General features: G+C 34.6%; 1 protein-coding gene across 1 annotated transcript; it reads right to left on the reverse strand.

Moving 5' to 3' along the window:
* Positions 1-74: 74 nt before the first annotated feature.
* On the reverse strand, positions 75-18,705 carry LOC120211719 (structural maintenance of chromosomes protein 3-like). Its single transcript, XM_039210210.1, has 30 exons — positions 18,570-18,705; positions 17,560-17,599; positions 17,378-17,453; positions 17,055-17,093; positions 16,886-16,953; positions 16,729-16,800; positions 15,762-15,841; positions 15,560-15,638; positions 15,330-15,447; positions 15,038-15,213; positions 13,206-13,451; positions 12,995-13,116; positions 12,119-12,263; positions 9,279-9,445; positions 9,086-9,185; positions 8,673-8,809; positions 8,369-8,570; positions 7,722-7,809; positions 7,483-7,632; positions 4,795-4,946; positions 4,489-4,680; positions 4,218-4,401; positions 4,067-4,137; positions 3,837-3,988; positions 3,367-3,535; positions 3,120-3,266; positions 1,502-1,597; positions 864-1,038; positions 480-671; positions 75-358 (listed from the first exon to the last, which is right to left on the reverse strand). The coding sequence occupies exons 2-29, from the start codon at positions 17,572-17,574 to the stop codon at positions 481-483; spliced, it is 3,609 nt and encodes a 1,202-aa protein (XP_039066141.1). The 5' UTR covers positions 17,575-17,599; positions 18,570-18,705; the 3' UTR covers positions 75-358; position 480.
* Positions 18,706-22,135: the final 3,430 nt, after the last annotated feature.

A 22,135-nucleotide genomic window follows, 5' to 3' on the forward strand; every position in this document is an offset into this window, starting at 1 on the left:
ACTTAATACGTTTAAATCCTTAAATTTAGACATGATACATTTTTTCTTTTCAAATTTCCATGACTTTTAAAGACTAGTAAAAAACCTAAATTTTTTCATTTGTGTAATAAGTCAAACTCATATTCTTACCCAAACTTCGTTTAACAGACAGCTAGAGAGTTTCAAAGCTACCAAGCTTAGTTGCGAATTATTTAACACAAATATACCTAATACTATGTGAAATCCGGACATCTGTCTGAAGAAAACATGCTAAAGGCATCACTCCAGTCCAGTCCTTATAGCACCTATTCTTTACAAAGCAACTGAGAAGTAAACATTGCACAACATCCAAACAGCTCGTGTTCTTCACATGGGGCTCCTGTACATGACAACGATCAACGGTCCATCAAAACTGTAGCTCGAGAAATTGAAAAGGAGAGGGTAAACGGATATTTATAAAGATAAAAAAAAGTCCTTAAGCGGATAAATGAAGTTCTGACCTTAATCGGTATTTTGAGGCTGATCGTGCTCGATAAAATCTAGCGCATCTTCCTTGGAGACAAGATTAACACGGCTCACCCTGTTTTTATGAGTCACACCATAGATCTGATCAGCAACTTTGACAAGCTCTGGTCGAAATGTGGTGGTTATGAATTGCGTATTTGCCATGTCTGCCAGTCGACGAATCATATCTAGACAGAAACTGATTAAGGATCCACCCGCTATTTAAGACTTGTTCATTTCTACTTACATTAAGAGAGAAAATGAAGAGCAGGCAAAAGAGTATAATTGTAATATAAGAATTTCAGATACAGAAGGAAAAAAAATGGAACCATTAATTATTAATGGTCAATAGGCTTATCCATATAGTAGAAATAGGATACTTCCAACTGCAGTTCGGTACTGAGGATCTAGAGCTGCATCTATTTCATCAAACAGATAAAATGGAGCCGGATCACATCGTTGAATCGCAAAAATTAATGTAAGGGCTACAACAGTTTTCTGTCCTCCAGACAATTGCTTCATTGATTGCGTCTCACCTTGCCCGGTAAAGGAAACCTATGACATGAATAACAAAGCTTAGAAACATTACCCTGGAAGGTGTAAAAGGTTATGCTTCCAGCTCAGCAATAAAACTGAGTCAGGTGCTGCACGATTATTTGCAAGCCAAGCCTAACTTTCTGGTTTAGACTTCTACCACAATTACAAAATACATACCAAATGAAAATAGGCAAATAAGTACTAGACCAGCAATGTTTCTCCTTATGTTAGTCTTAACTTTTATTTTCCCTCAAGCGCTCATGTCTAACATCAGTGTCCAAGACATCCAAATATGAAATATGACAGTAGAATCCTCCAAATATAAGGCAAAAACTTAAAATAAAAATAATAATGAAAAAAAAAACCATTGAGCATGCCTATATCCATGGTACCCAGTGCACCATCATATAGCTAGCAAGGGCAGGCAAATAACAAACTTCAATCTCTTCTGTAAAACAGATGATGTGTAAAGTATATTCACCTTCACTTTTACACCAATGTATTTCTCAACTCTTCCCTCCAAATCCACCTCTCGAGGTTCATCATCATCATCATCTTCGGCAGCATGATCACCATCCTGTAGGGGAAAATATGCAACACAATTATAATGAAAATAACAAGTTAACTCTCAACATATGATACTATAAATAGACTAATTAAGAGAACAAAGTACTGAGCGCACAATTACAACTCTGCCAATACAGCATTAACATTAGGGGTGAGTACTCGATCGAGTCGAGCCAAAAAAATTCGAGTTGACGAGTTCTATTTTATAAATCGAACTTGACTTGAAACTTTATCAAGTCGAGTCATGTTTATAAATTCAATTCAAGTTGAGTTTTCGAGTTAATGTTTAAATTTAATTGTAAATATTTGTAATATTATGATATTATTTGATTCTAATTTAAATTGTTTTTATAACCATATACAATATATATATATATTTCTTCATATTTATTTCATATGTGATATACATATATCATACATAGTTGAGGGATTTGACTCAAACTTGAAAATCAATCAACTAATTATTAAAAATTTTGAGTTATTCGAGTTGTAATTTATAACTCGATTTAAACTTGAATTTTTCTGAGTTAGTCGAGTTTATGAAATTACAACTCAAAGTCAATTCGAGTCGAGTTTTTTCAAGTAGAATCAAGTCGAAAAAAATCGGTTTTTTGTGTCGAGTCGAGTTTTGCTCACCCCTAATTAACATATATCATAAATTATATATAAGCTTTCATTTCATATATCTAATGCCAAATACATCATGCAACATGTAGAGTAAGAAATTTCCTAATAAAACTTGTGGTACTCTTTTCCTCCTCCCGCTTTTTGTCGGTCTACCTTCATGGTATATTGACAATTATGAAGAGGGGTTTTAATGAGACCTCCAAATCTTATAAAAAAAATTGTTGTGAATGATTGCAAGGGTCAAATACAACATGTTTCTTAAAATCCTGTTATGATTGATCTAGGTTTTCACTCCAAGATTAGTGTAAGTTGAACAAAAAAATACAGAATTTTTTTCGAAATTGTATCTTGGCACCCAATCAAATGAAGTTAACTGGATTCTTTGGACAGATAAGGGTGTAGAATAGAACAGATTTGAGTACTTGAAATGAATCTAATGATTAGAGCTAAATCCTCTCATGACAGCTCTCATAAACAAGACATAAGTTAGAGAAAGCAAAATGAAAGGGAACCTATTCAACCTGAGGTTTGGTCTCAATGTTTCACCTAGTTGCCTTAAGAGAGAGAGGGGGGGGGGGCAGGGGTCGAGCCAGCTCAGCATATGCAATGAGGCAGGGGGTAAAATAAATGGCGAAAATGATACCTATCATGTTATCTTAATGAGATTATTAGAGGGGGAATATTGACGTTCCAGATGGCATAGACAAAGAGATGTACCCATCAGAGAAAAAAGACGCTCCAAAACCATAAATCAGAAACGACAATTGATAAGTTTACTAATCTAGAGAACTATGGATTGGACCCAAAAAAACCCAACCTAGACAACAATGAGACACTATACAATTTAAAAGATCATTTGAAAACATTAAACAGAAAAAGAATAAAATTAAGAAGCCCCAACAAACCTTTTTCTTCATCATCACCAAATGACCATGACCACCTTGCACAAGTTCTGAAAATACTTCTCTAAAGTGTCGGGCAACACCTTTGAAAGTTCGTTCTATTGACTCATCCTTGCGCTGATCTAGAACTGCTATAAGTTCCTTAATTTTCTGTAAAAAGTATATATAATGAAGTATAATGCAAGTTTAAGCTTAGCAAAATTCAATTTGACAGCCACATTTTCCAGGAAGATAAGGTTTTAGAATTTACCTCATCACCTGCATCCAGCTCAGCCTGCCTTTTCTGCAGTTCTTCTCTTTGCTCTGTGAAATTTACATACTGGTCAAGTGCTTTCTTGTTAACATGGCTGAACTGTTGCAGTTGCTCATTGCACCTATGAAGCATTTTCTGCAACTCTTTTATCTGCTTTCGCTTATATCTATCATTTTCAACGTGGAAAAGAAAGAATTAAATAATTCAAAAAAGATAGATATGGATGCAATGTAGAATATCACCAAGATAAGCAGATACTATCACAACTAATCAAACTTATTGTATATCATATAAAACACAGAAACACATTTCTACATCGATTAGAATACTCGAAACGATCTAAAGACATAAGAAATCCTAAAATTAATATATTTATTGACAAAATATCTGAAAACTTTTATAAAGCCCAGATACCACTTAGAGGTGAAATGAAGGATAGAAACTAGAATTTCGGGTAGAAATTATACGTTTCAAAAGCATCTGATGACAAAGGGCCCAACTCCCTTATTTTCTTTGAGAACTCTTCCTGCCTAGCAAGAAGACTGCTCTTTCTACTTAACATTTGTTCCAACTCTTTTGCTTCATTCTGAAGTGTGCTCTCATAATCAGCTTCCAATCCCTGCACCGCCATGAGATGTTCTCAGACGTAGCAATAAGCATCAAGGATTAGTGCTAAATATTATCAGAAACTAGTTACCTTCAGATCGTTCTTCTCATCTTTGATTCCCCTAAGTTGCTTTGTTAGCTCATCAATTCTATCAGAAACTCCTGCAGAGAAAAGCCAACAACATTGAACGTTAGATCTAAATCCAAAACTAAAAAACGCAGTAACTATTCAAAGCTCTTACTTTTAAGTTGCTGTGTGGCATCTTCAACCAATAATTTTGCATCCATCAATTCCTGCCTCTTTGATTCAGCTTCATCAAGCAATGCATCAGCCTCTGCCGCAGATATTATTGCTTCCAACTCTTGTTTCCGCCTCTTAAGGTTGGTTGTGAGATTAGTCTCGAGTTCAGCTTTTCTCGATTCAGTCTGACAATCCAGATTGTACATGGTGAAAAAAATGTAAATGCATGCATGTCACAGCAAAAGAAATCAAATAAGGTTCAGTGCATAAACCTCAATGCGATCACTCCTGCAATTGATAAGTTCCTCCTTAAGATCTGTTATCTCAGGGTTCAATCTTGACAGAAGGTCCTTCTCTTCAGGTGTTAAGTGATCAATAAGCTCTGTGCCCATTTCGGCTCGTTTCGCTCCCATACTAGCTCTAAGCTGATCAATTTGCATCTGCACATCTGCAAGTGATTTTCTCTATAACCAAATAACAAGAGTCGGTGCAGATTGAATTAGATAAATACTTGCAAATAGCAAAAGGAATAATCCCCACATAAGGCACAGTAAGTCAAACAAAAGTCTGTTTTATACCTTATTTTCAAGAGCTTTAGATGTATATTGCTTTTGCTTATTAGCATTAGCAATGTCCTGCTTATGCTGCTCCAGCAATGATTTGTCAAGAACCCGCTTAGCATCAAGTTGCTGCTGTTCAGTGACAAAAGCTGTGATTTGCTGCTCTAACTGTAAGCTAAATTAAGTTCAAACAAAGCATATAAGGCTTCATGGAAAACAATTCAGGATTACAAAGAATGCAGATCTCATGTGTCATGCTCAGTAATTTCGTCATAAGATTCTTAGTTTACCAATCCTCCAAAATTAATGGCTTTGACTTTAAAAGATGCTTCAAAGGAAAAGTTCATCTAAAAACACCTAGGGCTTAAACAAAACAGTTTATCAACCATCATAATTAGGAATAACAAAAACTAAAAAAGGAATTGATGGCTTGTAGGGAAGCTCCTTAATCAGCGAAAGGAGGAAAAGAGTGCCTTAGGATTTTATTGAACAATAAAAACACATAAGATACAACCAACAATACAACCGACAAAACCACCCCAACAGAACCAAATAAGCTGGAAACACCCATAAAACACCCTAACTAAAAACACAAAATCAGCAAAAACAACACTAGTAATCCCTTTACAAAACACATAAAATCTAGACACCACCCTAAACAGCCATCAACAACTTTACTGACTCAGCCTATGCCTTCTTTAGCTAAGGCATCAGCCTCTAAATTGATTGTCCTACTAACCCATCTAACAACACCTTCAAAGGCATTAAGCCTATGAGCAATATCTTTAATCAAGAAGGCATATACAACAGGACATAATTCATCCCCCTTAATCCAATCCACAGCCACCTTACTATCACTCTCTATAATCAACGGTCCTTGATCCTCTGTCGATAGTTTGCAAAGAAAGACAACCCCATAAGAATAGCCTTTAACTCCATCAACATAGGCGGTCCCGGACCAGCAGTTTCCTTGAAATAGCCTATAGTAGAACCTGAGGAATCTTTTAGAACTCCTCCTAGCCCGCTTTTCTTCCAATCCCTTGTAGTGGCAGCATCAACGTTTAATTTAACAAAACCCAAAGGAGGAGACCAAAGTAAAGTAGGAGAAATCTGAGTAGAGCGAAGAGAAAACAAGTCCCCAAGAGAAGGACCGGAAATGAGTGAGTCTTTAGGAATAAACACTTCTTTATACTTTTCTAAGAACCAAGAAGCAAGCCTAAACCTTGCTAAAAAGAAGAATTCTGCCTTATCAAACTTCCCCCTTCAAATACCACAAAATTCCTCATTTTCCAAGTGGTCCACAGAACGACCCCTGGAATAAAAGGCCAAATCAAAGAGTTAGACTTTAAACCATCCCAAGCTAGAAAGAAGCTTTTAGCGCCGCTGGTAAAACAGAACAAATCCTCCAAAAACTTAAAAACTTATTCCAAAGGGACCACACCATCGACCAAGAGAAAAACAAATGAGAGGGAGACTCATCCAACATCTTACACAGGGGACACAACACATCTTCAATTCCTTGAACACCACTTTTGACAAGTTCAGTCCTAACAGCCAGCTTCCCATGAGCGATCTGCCAAAGAAAACACTCTACTCTTGGAGGTAGTAAACCTCTCCAAATGATCTTCTTCCAGAAAAAGACCTCCTCCGATCCCAAAGTCTCCAATGAACCTAGATTAACAGCTGATCTAACAGTAAAAACTCCATCCCCAGTACCTTTCCAGATCACACGATCAGGAAATTCCGAAGAGAGTGAAAATTTTGTAATGATAGCCAACAAGTTAGACCATTGTTCAAGTTCCCATTCATGAAGATTTTTTCTGAACTTGACATCCCAAGTCTAAACGGAAGAGATAGACTCCCCAAATTCAGATAATTTCCCAAACTGATTTAAGGAAATAGAAAATAGTCTCGGAAAAATGACATCAAGTGGATGATCCAGCCCAAATATCTTGCCAAAACCGAATATTTTTACCATCACCAACATGAAAACTACTCATGCTTCTAAACTTAGTGCCAAAGAAGTCTTCTTTAAGTAATTATTTAGCAGTGATCTCCAAATCCAGGATACCTTTGGTGGAAGCTTACTGTCCAGAGTTAAAACTGAAGAATCGAGTCTATATTTGGCACAAACAACTTCCCTCCAAACTGAGTCTCTATCATTTGCAAATCTCCAAGTCCATTTCCCCAAAAGCGCTCTATTCATCAAGTTAAGATTAAGAACTCCTAAACCCCCTTCACTCTTCGGCTTACTAACATTGGACCAGCTAACCCAGTGAATTTTTCTAATGCCATTTCCCCCTCCCCATAGGAAATTAGACATAATAGAGTTAAGGGTTTTAAGAACCGAAGCTGGAATTTTAAATATGGAAAGATAATATGTAGGAAGCGAACATAAAACCGCCTTAATTAACACTAGTCATAGCAGATTAAAAAATTCATCAAGAAAAGTAGTACGCTTGGAAGTAGATGTTTTCATGTAACTGAAATTTAAAAGATTTATCCACGAACAAATACCAAATTCACAATAACACCCAGTTAACTTTTAAAAGAAAAGATGCAAAGCTCAATGTACACAATTTCCCTTTTTCCTGATTCCTATATAGACTGAAACTTGCTACTATTAGCTACACATACTATACCCTAAAACATAGAAGTTAGCACCTTGCTGCAAAAAGGGAAGTTTAAACTACAGAAAAAGGATATTTTGAAGCTCCATGCTGATTCCTTTCAGTTCTTCTTCCTTCTTATTAATAGACTTTGTGCTATGTATAACTATATTCATGAACTTCAATTTTGAGCGCCTATAATCATAAAATCCCCCAGTCATACCACCCTTCTTGCTAACTTGATCACCTGTTATCAAATGAGCAGGAAATTGTTATAGCATTAGAAACACAAGCCCAAACCAAAGAAACGAAGAAACCATCATTGTCAATGCCAACCTTCCAAAGTTATGCAATCCAGACCATCAGTTCGAGCAACTCTTGTAGCAACATCTATGTCTCGGCAGATCACCGTTCTACCAAACACCTGACAAAAACAGAATAAAGAATACAGGAAAATGAACAGAATGATGAGAAAACATTCACACAATATAGCAGTTACGAAAAATTACAACCACCACTTAGACTTTGTATTCTTTTCCCAATAAATGATGAACCCAACTGCAAACTAGGGTTATTTTTCCTTTTGGCAAACTTCACATCTTATTAGACCATCTTCAAATTCCATTGATTTTTTTAATATTACAAAGTGGGGTTAATTTTTTAAAATAAATAGAACAGCAACCCCAAACTCCACCACTCCTTGTGCTAAAGCAGTAAGGCCAAAAACTTGACCTATATCAAAACATGGTGAAACAAAAATCATATTAAACCTATCCAGCCAGGTGCAATAGCAAAAGACAATGTTATCCTTGAGCAACTATTAGAAATCATTTTATCTAATGATAAATGATCTGTCGCTTTCTCAATTGAAGAAAGAGCTTCAAAGTTCCCTCGTAGTGAAGAATATATAAAAGTTAAACTAAGGAAATGGCATCTTGCAGACATCAAGACTCATGTCCATTTATGGAAAGAAAAAAACTAACCTGTGCAAAGGCTGGAGCAAATTTGGAAGAAAAGTTCAATTTCTTTAACAGAGGTATCACATCAGAACTTTGTGGATATGAAACATGCGGAGCCTTCACACGGTTAAGTGGTATGAAAGTAACACGCCCTCCTTTCAGTGAATTAAGATGTCGAATTATCTGAGTTGATATCTCATCCGTTTCAACAACCACATGAAATAAACTGTCAATAGAAAAACCATGTTTAGTCAGAAGCATGCACAAGGGAAGTCAAGTAGTTAATGAAATTTTCAGTCTTGGAATTGAAATATCAGGAAGATTATACCTGTTTCCAGCAGTTACTTCAACTGCAGTGAAAAACTTCTCATCACAATTAAGCAGCTCAATAATTGGACCAAACACTCCACCTATATTATATTCTCTGCATATCTTCCGAATAGAATTCAACCCCCTTCTTACATCCTGATAACAAATAAAGGGGTAAAGAAGAAAAAAGTAAAAAAACATTAAGATCAAAAAATGAAACCCCCATGTAAGGATCGCCTTTTGGGGGATAATTGGAATTTTACAAAATCAAAAACTAAGCAAAGATTAGTCTTCTACATGAAGAACCAAGAAGGTTAGCCATTAAAAAAACTACTGCCATCTAAGAATCAGTTTTTCAAGGCCTTTCTAAGCATTGAACCAAAGGAGAGACATAAAAAATTTAAAAGAAGCAAAGGGCAAGCAATCACTTACTCCAGGAGTTGCATGATCAAGGCTCTTCTCTGCTTTCTCAACTTCTGATTTCAGTTTATCAATTTCAGCAGAAAGCTTATTTTCTTTCTCCCATAAGGACCTAACCAGAGATAAGAAAAAAACTGAATCAATTTGAGTACTTGAATAACTGAATACTGACTAGACAAATGACTAAATGTTTCAAAGGGCATACTTCCTTTGATCCTGCAGCTTATCTCTTTCTGTTTTCTGAGAATTAAACCGAGACTTGGAAATTGAAGATTCCAACTCTTTGATTTCAGCTTGGCGTCTTTCAATAGAACCATCCAAGCGCTCCAACTCCTCATTGAGCCCAAAAATTTCCTCCTGAAGTTTTTGCTCCTGAAAATACAAAAGTAATCAAATGTTATCAAAAAATAAAGCCAGTTATAAAGCAGAAGGGCATACTTATTTCCCAATAAGAGAATAAGTAACTCATGAGCAAACAGGTACAAGGAAAAGCAAGAAACACAAGGAATATAGAAAAATGAACGATACATATCATTTAGATTTAATTCCTCCAAAAGTTAGCAAGCATACAAACTTGACAGAAAGGTATCCAAGTAAAACTAAGCTGAGTAAACAATTGGTAATCAAGAACTCAAATCATTTAAACCTGTTATCCTAGTAAAAATTGTTTATAACCCATACCCCAGCCGGATATTATGTCTTCCCCTATGTACTTAGACAAAGCACCAGTGTTGTTTATGAAATGACTTCCTTCAAAGATATTTCCGTGCAGAATCAAATGATAGAATGAAATGCTGACCATTAACCATGCCACTCAGAAATGTAACAACCAACCTTTTCCAAATAAAATACTCTCTTCAGGATGGCTCCATCAGATTGTATAGTACAGCCAATTAAGTATTATCAAACCATTAATTATTACAGCTTCTGGTTACAATGTCTATGTGCTGGAGAAAAATCTATCCAAAAGTCCTGCACATCAACAGCTTCTGGTTACAAAAAAGGAGGCTAAGAAACGCGAGGAAGAAGCTGAGAAAAGGGCTGTAGCCGCAGTTTACAGGGCTAAGACAGGCCGTCAGTCCAATACTGGGGAAAATGAGATCGAAAAAACTTTGAAAAAACCAGATAAGAAGGCGAATCGTGTGGAGATTTGGTGCCAAAGGTGACGGAAGCGGAGCTACATAAACAGAGAGAGGAGCAACAGGCGCCGACGTTGAAGAAAGTGGAGAAGGTGAAGGAGAAGCACAGTAGGACTGCGGCGAGGAAGAGTATGAGAGGATGTTGTTGGTGACAAAAAAGAATAGGGATGTTTCCTTGGTTAAAACAAGGAACGTGGAAGAGACATTTGCGCAAAGTTCTGAGGCGGTAAACCAACCACCCAATCGCCACGGTTTTAATTATTGGTGGAAGAAAGACTATCCAAAAATCAGTAAGGGATATGCAACTGGCTGCTTTACGTTATATATTGAGAACTTACCAGAGAAGATCCATTGGAAGAGATTTGGATCTTTATTTTGTCATTCGGTCAGGTTATGGATGCTTTCATTCCAACAAAAATAAATTCAAAGGGGGTACGTTTCGGGTTTATTCGCTTTGCAACAATTGGAGAAGCCAGGAAAGCGATCTCAAAGATGAATGGAACTCGCATTGATGGTAGTAAAATTGGAGTCTCTTTTGCTAAATTCAACCCAAGACATTCTTTTTGGAGAAAGTCTTCGTCAGTTGTTCATCATAAGCCTGAGAGGGAAGATGTTACTAAAAACAATCTCTATAAAGTAGATGGTGTTGTTGACGAAGCTAAACTTCAAGTTTTGGATAACTGCCTAATGGGGTGGTGTAAGAACTATACCAAAATCGGCAATCTTACTAGCCAAATGCAAGATAAAGGACTCAATGGTTTCTCGTTAATGAGAGCTGCTGGGAATGTAGTTCTTATGATATTCGAGGACTCTGATATGTTGAGAAGGGTGAAGAATGAACAATCAGAGACTCTTGCAGAGTGGTTTTCCAGAGTTGAAGCTTGGTCGGAGAGTCTAGTTGTAGAGTGTCGTCGAGTATGGGTAGTTTGCGAAGGGATTCCTTCTCATGCGTGGAATTGGGGTACTTTCAAGAACATTGCGGCTAGGTGGGGCAATTAATATCAATTGATGAAAGCTCTCAGTTTCCTTCATCTTTTGATCATGCTAAACTTCATATCCTCACGGAGACTAGAGAGAGAATTGATGATGCGTTGAGTTTGAGGGTCGGTTCTATTTTTTTTTAAATCATGGTGCATGAAGTTGAGCCTTCTTTCAAACCAAACTCTTGGATCCCTGAGGAAGTCGATGATTCTCCAGATCTGATTAGTTCTCTCGGGACAACGTCGAAGAATTCTCTGTAAGACAAAGAACAAATCGTGCAGTGGATGTTCCCTTCAGAGGCGGATGTTTTTGGTTTAATGGTTTCAGGTGTTGTTTTATGTATGTCATGTCAAATACTGTTGGGTTGTTTTTCCTTTTGATGGAGGTTTATCTTAGGTATAGGGTGTTTGCCTCTTGATTTTTGTGGTCGAGAAGGCGAGAGTTTTAGGTGATTATGTTTTTTGTAATGGTGTTTATCCCCGTTTGAGGGTATTTCGTGTTTTCATATGTAATGGGTGTTTTATTCAATAAAATACGAGGTACTCTTTTCTTCCTTCCAATGTTCATTAACATACTTCTTAGTATGTGGACGAATACAAAGGAAGTTTTTAATGAGACCTCCAACTTCTATCAAAAAAAAATTATTATAGCTTGCATTGTTTAATGTTTAGGCTATACATGCCATTAGATGAGACAAAAACACTACAAATACAAAAAGGGACCATTAAATTAAGATGGAGATAAAAATACTTTGTGTATTTTTAAATACTCATTTTATTCAAGTTCTTTGGTCATCTACTCTAATGCTTCTTCTCCACTGAGTTGCATTTCCCAATTATACTGACTCAATAACGTAACGTCTCCACCCAACAGAATTTCCTAACAACAACCAATATAAGATCTCAAAACCAATGTTGAAACAAACCTGCAGTGAATTTGAATAAAGCACTTTTTCGAAATCCTCAATTTCCCTTTGAAGCCATTTATCACGAGCAGCTTTACTAGAAAACTGAGTAGCACGACCTTGTTTCTGATAGAGGATGCTAAGTTGCTTTTCACGCTCCATGATCCTATAAATTATCAGAAACAATAGCATGAAAGAAAGAACATCAACCATAAAGACTATTGTTTGGAGGTCAGACCATTCTATTATTTAGAAGAGAAAATTGATATAAACCACAAAATGGAACTACAACAATTGTGAAGCCGAAATCACTTTTGGTACTAAAAGAAATAAAGAAAAAGGTTAAAAATAACTTTTGAAAAGGAAGTGCTTTTCAAATCAACTTCTAGAAAAGCTAAAAAAATGAGCTTTTGGCTTTTGGGTATAAAATTATCAAATTACCATTTAACGTATTTTTTTCTTTCTAACATCATATCTAAAACGGACATTTTAACTTTTCGCAACACTTCTTTTACAGCAATGCCAAACACCTTAAATTAACAGATCACACTTCTCCGACACATTTTTTCACAACAATTCTCAATCCAAAAATGGAGAACTGGCTAACAATCACTAATATAAATGTGCTATACAGATAAAGTTCAACAAAAGAAACTCAAATACATTTTATACTTAAAAACCACATGACTGCTTATGGAGCAAAGTATGAAGCGTAAACTAGGCTGATGCTTATACACGTGTGAACAGAAAAGGCACTCAGCATAACAAAAGGTGTTAATCTTGGGAAACATGTTAATCTTGGGAAACATGCCTATAACAACTTTAAGACAAAAAAGAGTATGTGTGCATTAGGCATCTGGAGATTTTAACAAATATACAATTTTCGTACTGACATACCCTTTTGTTATATTCTCCTCCTTTTTTAATTGGTTGTCATAGAGCGGTTTAATCCTGTTAAGCTCCTCTGTTGACTCCTGTATTTCATTCTGCAGCATTCGAAGCTGTTTGATTGCATCATCCTGAAAGTCAATACAACACGCCACAAACATTCAACATTTTCGCCAAGCAAAAATGGAATTAATAAGGGCACTCTCTAAAATAATAATACTTTGGCTTGCATGTTCCCAGACATCCTCTCTTCTAAATCTTTTACATCAAGCTCAAGCGCAGTTTGCTTCTTTATTGCTTCTGCTTGTTGAATTTCCAAGGCTTCTTTATCTTTGTTTAAACCTTGAAGCTCCTTTGTTAAATCTTTAGACATCTTGTCCAATTCCTTTAACCTTTCATGAGAATCCAGCACAGCATTATACCTTTCAGATGATTTTTCAGAAACCTTGGTACGAGCTTCTTCTACCTAAATACAGAATAGGTCAGAAAATCTCAAAATGAAATGCCTTGGCAAACATATTGAAGAGTTCGCCATTCATAAAAAATATGGTGGGTATGATTGTCGCAACAATCTGAGCAATAAAACCCATTGTTAGAAAACCAATTTGAAAATAAAAGACTATCATGATCTCTAGCACACAGTATGGGCTCACAATGTCATCTTGCAGTTTCTTTACTTCCAAATAAATTTAAAATCAAGTAAAATGAGTTTTTGTATCATAAAGACCTGACAAGGAGACTAAGATAAGAAAAACCAGTATTTAAATTAAATCTTCCACTCCACTCAAAAAAGCACAACAAAGTTCAAAATGTTTAAATTATGGCAACTAAATATTGTCTGACTTCTAAATAACCTAAAACACGCTATTTCTCTGCATTTATGGATGACGGCTGCACTAAATCTCTATATATCATGGCATCTCCTTCAACTAACTCCAATAAGGCAATGCCTTACGCAACATACTTGATGAGGTCAGTGTCAAAAGGCAGCAGAAACAACTCACAAGCTCATTAAACCTAAATATTTATAGGACAAACGGAGTGCTATTGGAACAACGTGGGTGATGATTTTGAGTTCATCCTAACAGCCAGGCGTAAATACAGCAACACAATACAGGAAACAGATGAGTAAGGATTTTGAGTTCATCATAGCAGCTAGGTGTAGATATACAAAATGTTCTATGGGAAACATAAGAGGGTTTTGTGTTTGTCCTAACAACTAGGTGTAGATACACAACACAGTGTGCTATGGAGGAAAACAGTGTTGAGGATTTTGTGATCATCCTAACAGCTTAGTTAAACAGCATATTTTTCTTCTGCTGCTGTTTTTTGACTTGGGTAAGGATCTTGGCGGTGGCTGGGAAGAGGGGCCAAAGTTGGAAAGCAAAATAAATGTCTCAGGTCCTAATATTCCCTCATACACTGTTTCATCTTCATCAGGTTATAACATCAACCAATTGCTCCAAACATAATAAATTATTATTTATTTCAACACTACATGCAATTGGATTGAGCCATAGAGAAGCTAGTCAGATCTAGTTGGCATCATCGGACCTGAGACATGTTAGAGAATGAATGCACAATAATAAAGAATGGGTTAGACATAGGTGATAAATCCAAAATAGAACTCTATCTGTCAAAGATATAATTTCCTCATTGTGCCTGAGAGAAGACTGAGAGAGCAAGACAAAGGACGAACTGACACATGATATGTGCTTACATACAGGGTAACAGGGGAGAAGAGGAAGAGACAGGAAAGAAAATAAAACTTGAAGGAACATAAAAGAAAGAAATATACAAGCACACAAAAGAAGCATGCATCTACAAAAATAAATAAAAACTAAGACTTCCTAGTTTCCAAGTCTAAAAAAATCTCATGGTTAAGATAGCACATTTGAATTGGCAATGATACTAAATTACTTAGGGGTCATACCGGGTGACAATAAAATCTAATAAAAAAAAGAAAAAAGACTAGGATTCTTTACCAAACATGTGCAATAGGTAACACCCTTAATAGTAGTAACAGTGTCCAAGCACCAATACTAAACTAACCTCTTCCAATTTACGCCGTGCATCTTGAAGTTCTTTATCATAAATGGTATATTCTAGTGACTTTCTCTGCTTGTCAAGCTGCTGATACTTTCTAAGCTCTTCTTTCTCTTCGTCCAATTCTCTCAATCTCTCATCTAAGTACTGGACAACTTGTATAATTTGCTTCCTTTTATTGCCTGCTTAACAGAAAATCTAAATAAATAAATGTAGCAAAGAAAAAATGCGAAGGCAGATAATAGTATAAAAAAAATATTCCAAGACAGAAAGAGAGAAAGAATTCATAATGTCTTGCCAGTTTCCTGCATGATTTTCAAGCTTTCACGACGTCTCTCCTCATAAACTCGAGTACCACCGATTTCTTTCAGCAAGTCCAGCCTCTCAGAATCTTTCATCAGCGTTAATGATGCTATCTATAGACCAGGCAACAATTACTTTACAAAAAATTAAGCAGCAGCAGCTCCACGGAATATGACTTCAGCAAGCTATGCAGTAAAATGAGATTCGATAGCACAACCCACATACCTTGCCTTGTTGAACAACATAATAGGGATTAGAACGAGAGAACCCAGCACTTTCCAGTAAATTCATAACTTCTGTTTTCCTGCACATTAACTTCTTGTTTTATTAAAAACAATTACCTGTAAAGGTCATAAGGCACATTCGAAATATGTATATATGGAACATTAACTACTTTCAATTACTAGAAGAAGAAGAAGAATCTCACGTAATATGTTTTCCATCCAAGAAATACTCATCCTTCTTCAACCCAATTGTTCGACGTAGGCGTACCTCCTCCTTGTCAACCTGCTCAAAAGAGATAAAGAATGCTAAACATTTTAATACAATAGCTGACAAATTATCCCTAACTTATTTGTTTAATTGTATCACTATGATTCAAGATAGATCATCAAAAAAAAGAGAGAGAAAAACTACTAATACTAGGACAACCTGTGTCACACACTTGTTTCAGGCCTCTACAAGTGTGATCAAACATGATTCACATAATACTGAACATATTCTATGATTAGTTTCCATGACACAATAAAGCAGCAAAAAGTTGTTAATGAGAATTACTATGGCAAACACACTAGAATTTTCATGATACCGCCACACTACAGACTGATCATGATTTGCTATGGCAGTAAATAGAAGGCGAACTCCCAAATCAGGATCAGATAGAAGAATAGAAAGAAACTAATTTCTGAAAAAATAACAAGATTAGAATCAGGTTTGTTGATCGCACAAGGTTTGATAGTTTTAGAGAAAGTTGATTGTGGTTATCATTTAATCACTTCGTCGACATTAAATATTAGTGATTTTGAACAACGTTAAAATGGCTAACTTGTACCACCATGAAGAATTTAAAGAATGTTGACCTTGTCTCAATGTCCAAAAAACAGAGCATTATAGTTTGAAAGAATGATGGCAAAAAGTACATAAAATTATTATATCATCCAGTAAGAGCAAAAAAATATCATATCAAAATAATTAAACTTAATTTCTTAGACAAGGACAGCAAGCATTAGCCAACCAAATTAAAAACAACACAATATTTTTTTTAAAAAAAGAGAAAACAAGAACATCACAAACATACATCTAAGAAGGTAGAAAAAAAATAGATGCACTGCCCCACAACCTTCCTCAGCTAAGGAAAATAAAAGGTGAAAAAGTGAGAAGTAGCAAATTATTACCGGGATACGATTGTCAAAATTATCAAAAACAATCTCCACAAATGCAGATACAACTTGGTGTCCTGCACCTTCCTGTTTGAATAGAGACATGCATTAAAAACAACAAGCAAACCAAAAAAAAACAGTTGAAACCGAAGAAATGTATTCCAATACATACATGTAGTAGAGCATGTCTATCTTCACTGCGCAGATTTTGGAACAGGTCACTCAAAACAAAACGAATTGCTACCAGTAAAAGTGAAACAAAGAGAAAGTTCAATGTAACTTGATTATAAAAACGCCAGTCAACAAATAGAAGTGAAATAATATAATCAAAGTACAGTTACCATGGAAAAAATTTGTTTTGCCAGAACCATTAGCACCAACTGCAGAAGCAATTATTTAAATAAATAAAATATGTTAGATCTAAAATTGCCTAATTTAACTGGTACATAGTCAGTTGGAAAGGGGCAAATATGACGGGGGGGTTTTAATGAGACCTCCTACTTTTATCAAAAAAAATCAGACATCAAATTAGCTAGACTAAAATTTACTAAACACAGAAATATGATAAATAGTAATATAAAACTTCAGTTTCTTTGATAATGGGACTTCTCCATGAATACATGGTAAATTACCAACTAGCAATTTTAAGAAAATTCAACATTACCAACACAATTAACTTTTGGACTGAAAGGCTCAGTAGCAATCTGCTCCCTGTAGCTTTTGAACCCTTCAATAATAATCTAGATTCATACAGAAGATAACGGGAAAAAGATCATCAAAAAATGAACTGAATGCATAAATTCCAAAATTAATAAACCAACAATAGCACAAAGAACTAATGACCACCTGTTTTATAAACATGATGAACTACCAAATTAGCAAGCCTCTGTAAAAGAATTAGGAAGAAAAGAAAGTCAGTGGCAATTGCAGAAAAGATAGATAGCGTACATTACCTAAAATGTGTATGTTCCCCAAAGTAAGAAAAAGAAAGAAAGGAATGAATAAATATAACTAAGAATCTCAGAGAAGCAATACCACACACTAAATAGTATGCCTATATAATTATTACCAACTTTTAAAGTATCATGGCGTTATTGCCTAAACAAATATGTTAGGATACACAACAAAGAACACTGAAATTTATAAGAAAAAAAATTGAAAGAAAAAAAAATTGTTAATATCAAATTGCATGGTTTAACTGTAATAAAGAACAATTATTTTCGAATGTGTTCCCGATTTTAACTATTCGTTAGTTTTTAATTAAATATATGGTTTTAGTTTTCATGACTCCCTTGTGGTTTTTTATCAACTATCCATGAAAGCAAAAAAGGAAATAGCAAGCAAACAAACGGAGCCTAAGTTATTCTCGTTAGAATGTGAAAGCGTGAAGGCAAATAAAAAACAAACCATAAGGTGTTCTCTTTCTCAATTCACTCTACCTTTTCTTTTTCTCCTTTAAAATGTAGTACAATTTATAAACTCCAAAATAAGTATTAAAAAATGAAAAACAATCGAGCCTCTTTAGCATATGGAAATCCTTCTCTTCGTTACAGACAAGAAAAAGAAAACGAGAAAGCTCATAGAAGAAAACATTCCAGAGCATGAAAAATGACACTGAAATCCATGAGCAGAAGCTAGGGTTTCGAGCGCAAGAGAAAACCAAATCAAGCAAGAAAATAAAACCCTAGCCAAACAACAAATAACCAGCGAATTGAGCGAAAAATAACACAATTATCTCCTGAAGTTTTACACCAGGATTACTAACAACAACTTCAATCATTTTTAAAAATAGCGGTTAAAAAGGCTTGAGAAATCGTAGTAGAAACTAATGAAATTAATTCAAAAAGATAACTTACCAGTAAGAACAACTACTTTAGCTCATGTGCTTCAAAGAAGAAAATAGAGAGAAGGGAATTTGTCTTGCAGTAAAAGGAAGACCAAAATAAGGCAGTCGATTAAATTTTTAGATTTTTTCCTGAAGTTTTTGGGTTGCTCCGATTCTAAAATTAGCCTTATAGTGCGTAGGTTAAGCAATGTGCGCTAATGCTGCAGTATAGCGAGAGAGGTTTGGAATAGAGGGAGGGAAACCACAAATATGTAAAAATATGAGCGGCAAAAACTGAATTGTTTCCGAGTTTTGCTACGGTGCGCTAAAGAGAAATTCTACCGTACGATGACTTTAATATACGACAAAAGAAAAAATTATCGATTTTATTATTATTTTTTAATATTTTTGATAAAAATTACCGTAAATATTATTATTTATATAAAAAAATATTATTATTTTAACATTTTCGGTAAAATACCTAATAATAATAAAATCGATAGAAAAAATAATATTTTAAATAATGTTTTATCAAATCCGGTAAAGTGTTTAATAATAACAAAATCGATAAAAATAATAATATTTATGATATTTTTTATCGGTTTTATTAAAAAATAATAATAAGATTGATAACATTTTTTTAACTATATATTAAGACTGTCGTACGTGAGAATTTCTTTACACTAAATGTCGTATTTGTACGATTTTTTAAAGTTGTTTGTTTATGAGGTTTTTGTTATCCCAGCAAGGCCAAACGTAAAATAATAGTACACCGCGTACAAATTTATATAAAGCAAAATGTAAAATGAAATTAGATATAAGATGAGAAAATAATAATAAAATTAATAATATCTTTTTTTAATTGTATATTAAGACTTTCGTATATGAATTTTTTTTTATACTAAATATTATATTTGTACGATTGTTTAAAGATGTTTGTTTATGAGGTTTTTGTTATCCCCAGACAATGCCAAACGTAAAATAATAGTAGACCGCGTACAATTTTATATAAAGCAAAATGTAAAATGAAATTAGATCCAATGAGAGAAAATAGTAAAAACATAGAATAAATGAGTTAACTACAGTGATGATTCCTTTTGTTTGTCGGTTTGTCGGTTTGTCCTATTTTAGTCATTGGTTTAAGAACTTTACATTTCGATCATTTATATTATCAATTTTACTCCTTTAGTTTGCTAATGTGACAAAAATTGATCTCTAAGCTTTAAATAAAATAATATTTTAACCCTAAATATTATATAAATTCTAATTTCATCTTTGAATTTCAGGTATAATATCAATTTTAACCCATAAATTTAGTTAAAATCTCTATTGTCAACTGCCACTCATCACTGTTATGAGTCATCATTAATTTCATTACCGATTACCATTGTCGTTTATTGGGTTAGAATTTCCTTCCAATAATTTTAAGATCAACATTCTTCTTTTTTAATGCTGCTCCAAGCATGGCTTCTTGTTTAACTCTTATCACTAGAGCTTTCGACGACACATCGAAGATGTTTTTCTTCTCCCTGTTCCTCTTCATTTCTCTGACAATTTTACAGCCAACAATGTTAAACACACACATGGCACTTAAATCGGATAGTAACTTCAATAAATCTGAGGAAATTCGCGTTGGTCGGTGGGCATACTCGTTCCCGGTAACTTTCGTTGCTTTGGCCTTTCCCTTGCCTTGATGGACATACTCGTTCCCATTAACCTTCATTGCCTTGATGCCTTCAATGAATGTCTAAATATGTAATTTACCCAACATATAAAAACAAATATAATATGCACATGACATAAATGTTTAAATATATTCAAATGTATCAAGATATATAAAATAAATTATTTTTATAAGCATAAAACAAATTATAAATTTTAAAATATATATATAACTTTTAATATTTTAAACACATCAAACAATAATATCAACCGAGATTTTTAATTCCCCTAATACTCACTCCAACCATAATTTTTATTTCCTAGTTGTCCTCCAAATAATAATTTCATATTTATAATGAAATGACCTCAAAGATCGAGATGATTTTTTCTTTGAAAGTAGACATATTATCATTAACCGGAAATATCATCTATCACAATTATATCAGAAATACAAGTCAAATAGTCATAACTTACAAGTAAAAAAAACCGTCATAGTAGATGTGGAACTAAACTCAGCAAGACAATGAGCGCTGTCATTAGTAAAGCGGCGAATTGTACACATGGTAAAGTCAAAGTGAGAATCCAAAATATGCGGAATTTAAGCTAAAGTGAACTAAAGCATAAACAAATCAACATGGTGATTAATCAATTGACCAACATTGTTAGTCGCGTAACTTTCAAGTATAACCTATATGTAGTCCGTGTCAACGTCCAACCGAAAGCCATGGCAAATAGCACATGCCTTTATAAGGTCAACATTGTGGAGTCATGATATGCATGTAGTGCGGCCAGCAACCACGAAATCATCGAAATCACACACAATAACCCTAATTGCCAATGATCCAGACAACATCGGACAAGCCCTATTGACATTGATTTTGACCATAACAAATGGAGGCTTGCACCAGTGGAAAGATTGACAGTAACACTGTAACATCCTCAATACCGGGTTAGTGACCAAATTGTAAAGTTTTAGAAATTGGTGATTAAAGTAGGATAATTGAATAGTTCAATGATTTATTAGAAATATGATGAAGGTTATTTAGTAATTATTGAATGAATTAAAGGGTAAAATGGTCAATTGACAAGTAAGATTTTTTATATTCCTTTTATAAGATAAGGAACCACGTGGGAAAAGAGAGAATTATCCAGAGTTTTCTTCCTTCTTTTTCCTCCTCCCGTATCTCCAAGCTCAAAGGTGAGTTTCTTTGTTTATGAATTAATTGTTGATTTTAAGGTTGGGTTTTGATTATTAGATGATAACTAAGCTTAAGGAAAGCTTAAGTTATCTTAAAATCAAAGTATGATGGAGTTAGGAGGGATTAAAGATTTGAGGTTCTTGGGTGAAATCTTGAAATAGAGTTCATAACTAGAGTTGGAAGTTAAATTTGACTTGTCAATGGTCTAGTTAAGAAGTTAGAAGCCATAAAATTGGAATTAAAACATATTGCAAAGTTGGTTTAATTATTGAGTTACATATGAGGAAAAGGATTTTGAAGCTAAAGATGGTTTCTATGGATATAAATTGGTTTAAGCATGTGTATATGAGTTGAGAACATGAAAGGGGTTGAAAGATGAAGCATTTGAGTTGATTTGAGTATATTTCAGGTTTAAAAATGAATTTTGGGCTATGTGCATCGATGCACATTCAATGTGCACCGATGCATCAAGGGTAAATTTCCAGAAATTGTTCAGTGTGGAAGTGCATCGATGCACCCTTAAAAAATGGAAACATCGAATGCAATTAATGCATCGATGCATAAGGAGTGCATTGATGCACATGTTAAGGGATGCATCGATACACTGTAGAATGCATCGATGCACTTCAAGGGAAATAGAATTATACCTTTATTTTGGTCTAAGAAATGATAGATTAGTGTATATCAATTGGATACTAATATGTATCAATGTATGATTATATAGATATCAAGCACG

The sequence above is a fragment of the Hibiscus syriacus genome, unplaced genomic scaffold (genome assembly GCF_006381635.1).
Source record: "Hibiscus syriacus cultivar Baekdansim isolate YM2019G1 unplaced genomic scaffold, ASM638163v2 tig00000715_pilon, whole genome shotgun sequence".
NCBI classification, from domain to species: Eukaryota; Viridiplantae; Streptophyta; class Magnoliopsida; order Malvales; family Malvaceae; genus Hibiscus; species Hibiscus syriacus.

Bases quoted from the DNA above. Each gene is read 5' to 3' on its own strand.
- LOC120211719 (XM_039210210.1), bottom strand. The intron at 15,842-16,728 runs GTAATAATTTGC...TCTTTTGAGCAG, and splicing joins ATTTTGACAATCGTATCCCG to GTTGACAAGGAGGAGGTACG. The intron at 3,989-4,066 runs GTAACTAGTTTC...ATGGCGGTGCAG, and splicing joins ATGAGAAGAACGATCTGAAG to GGATTGGAAGCTGATTATGA.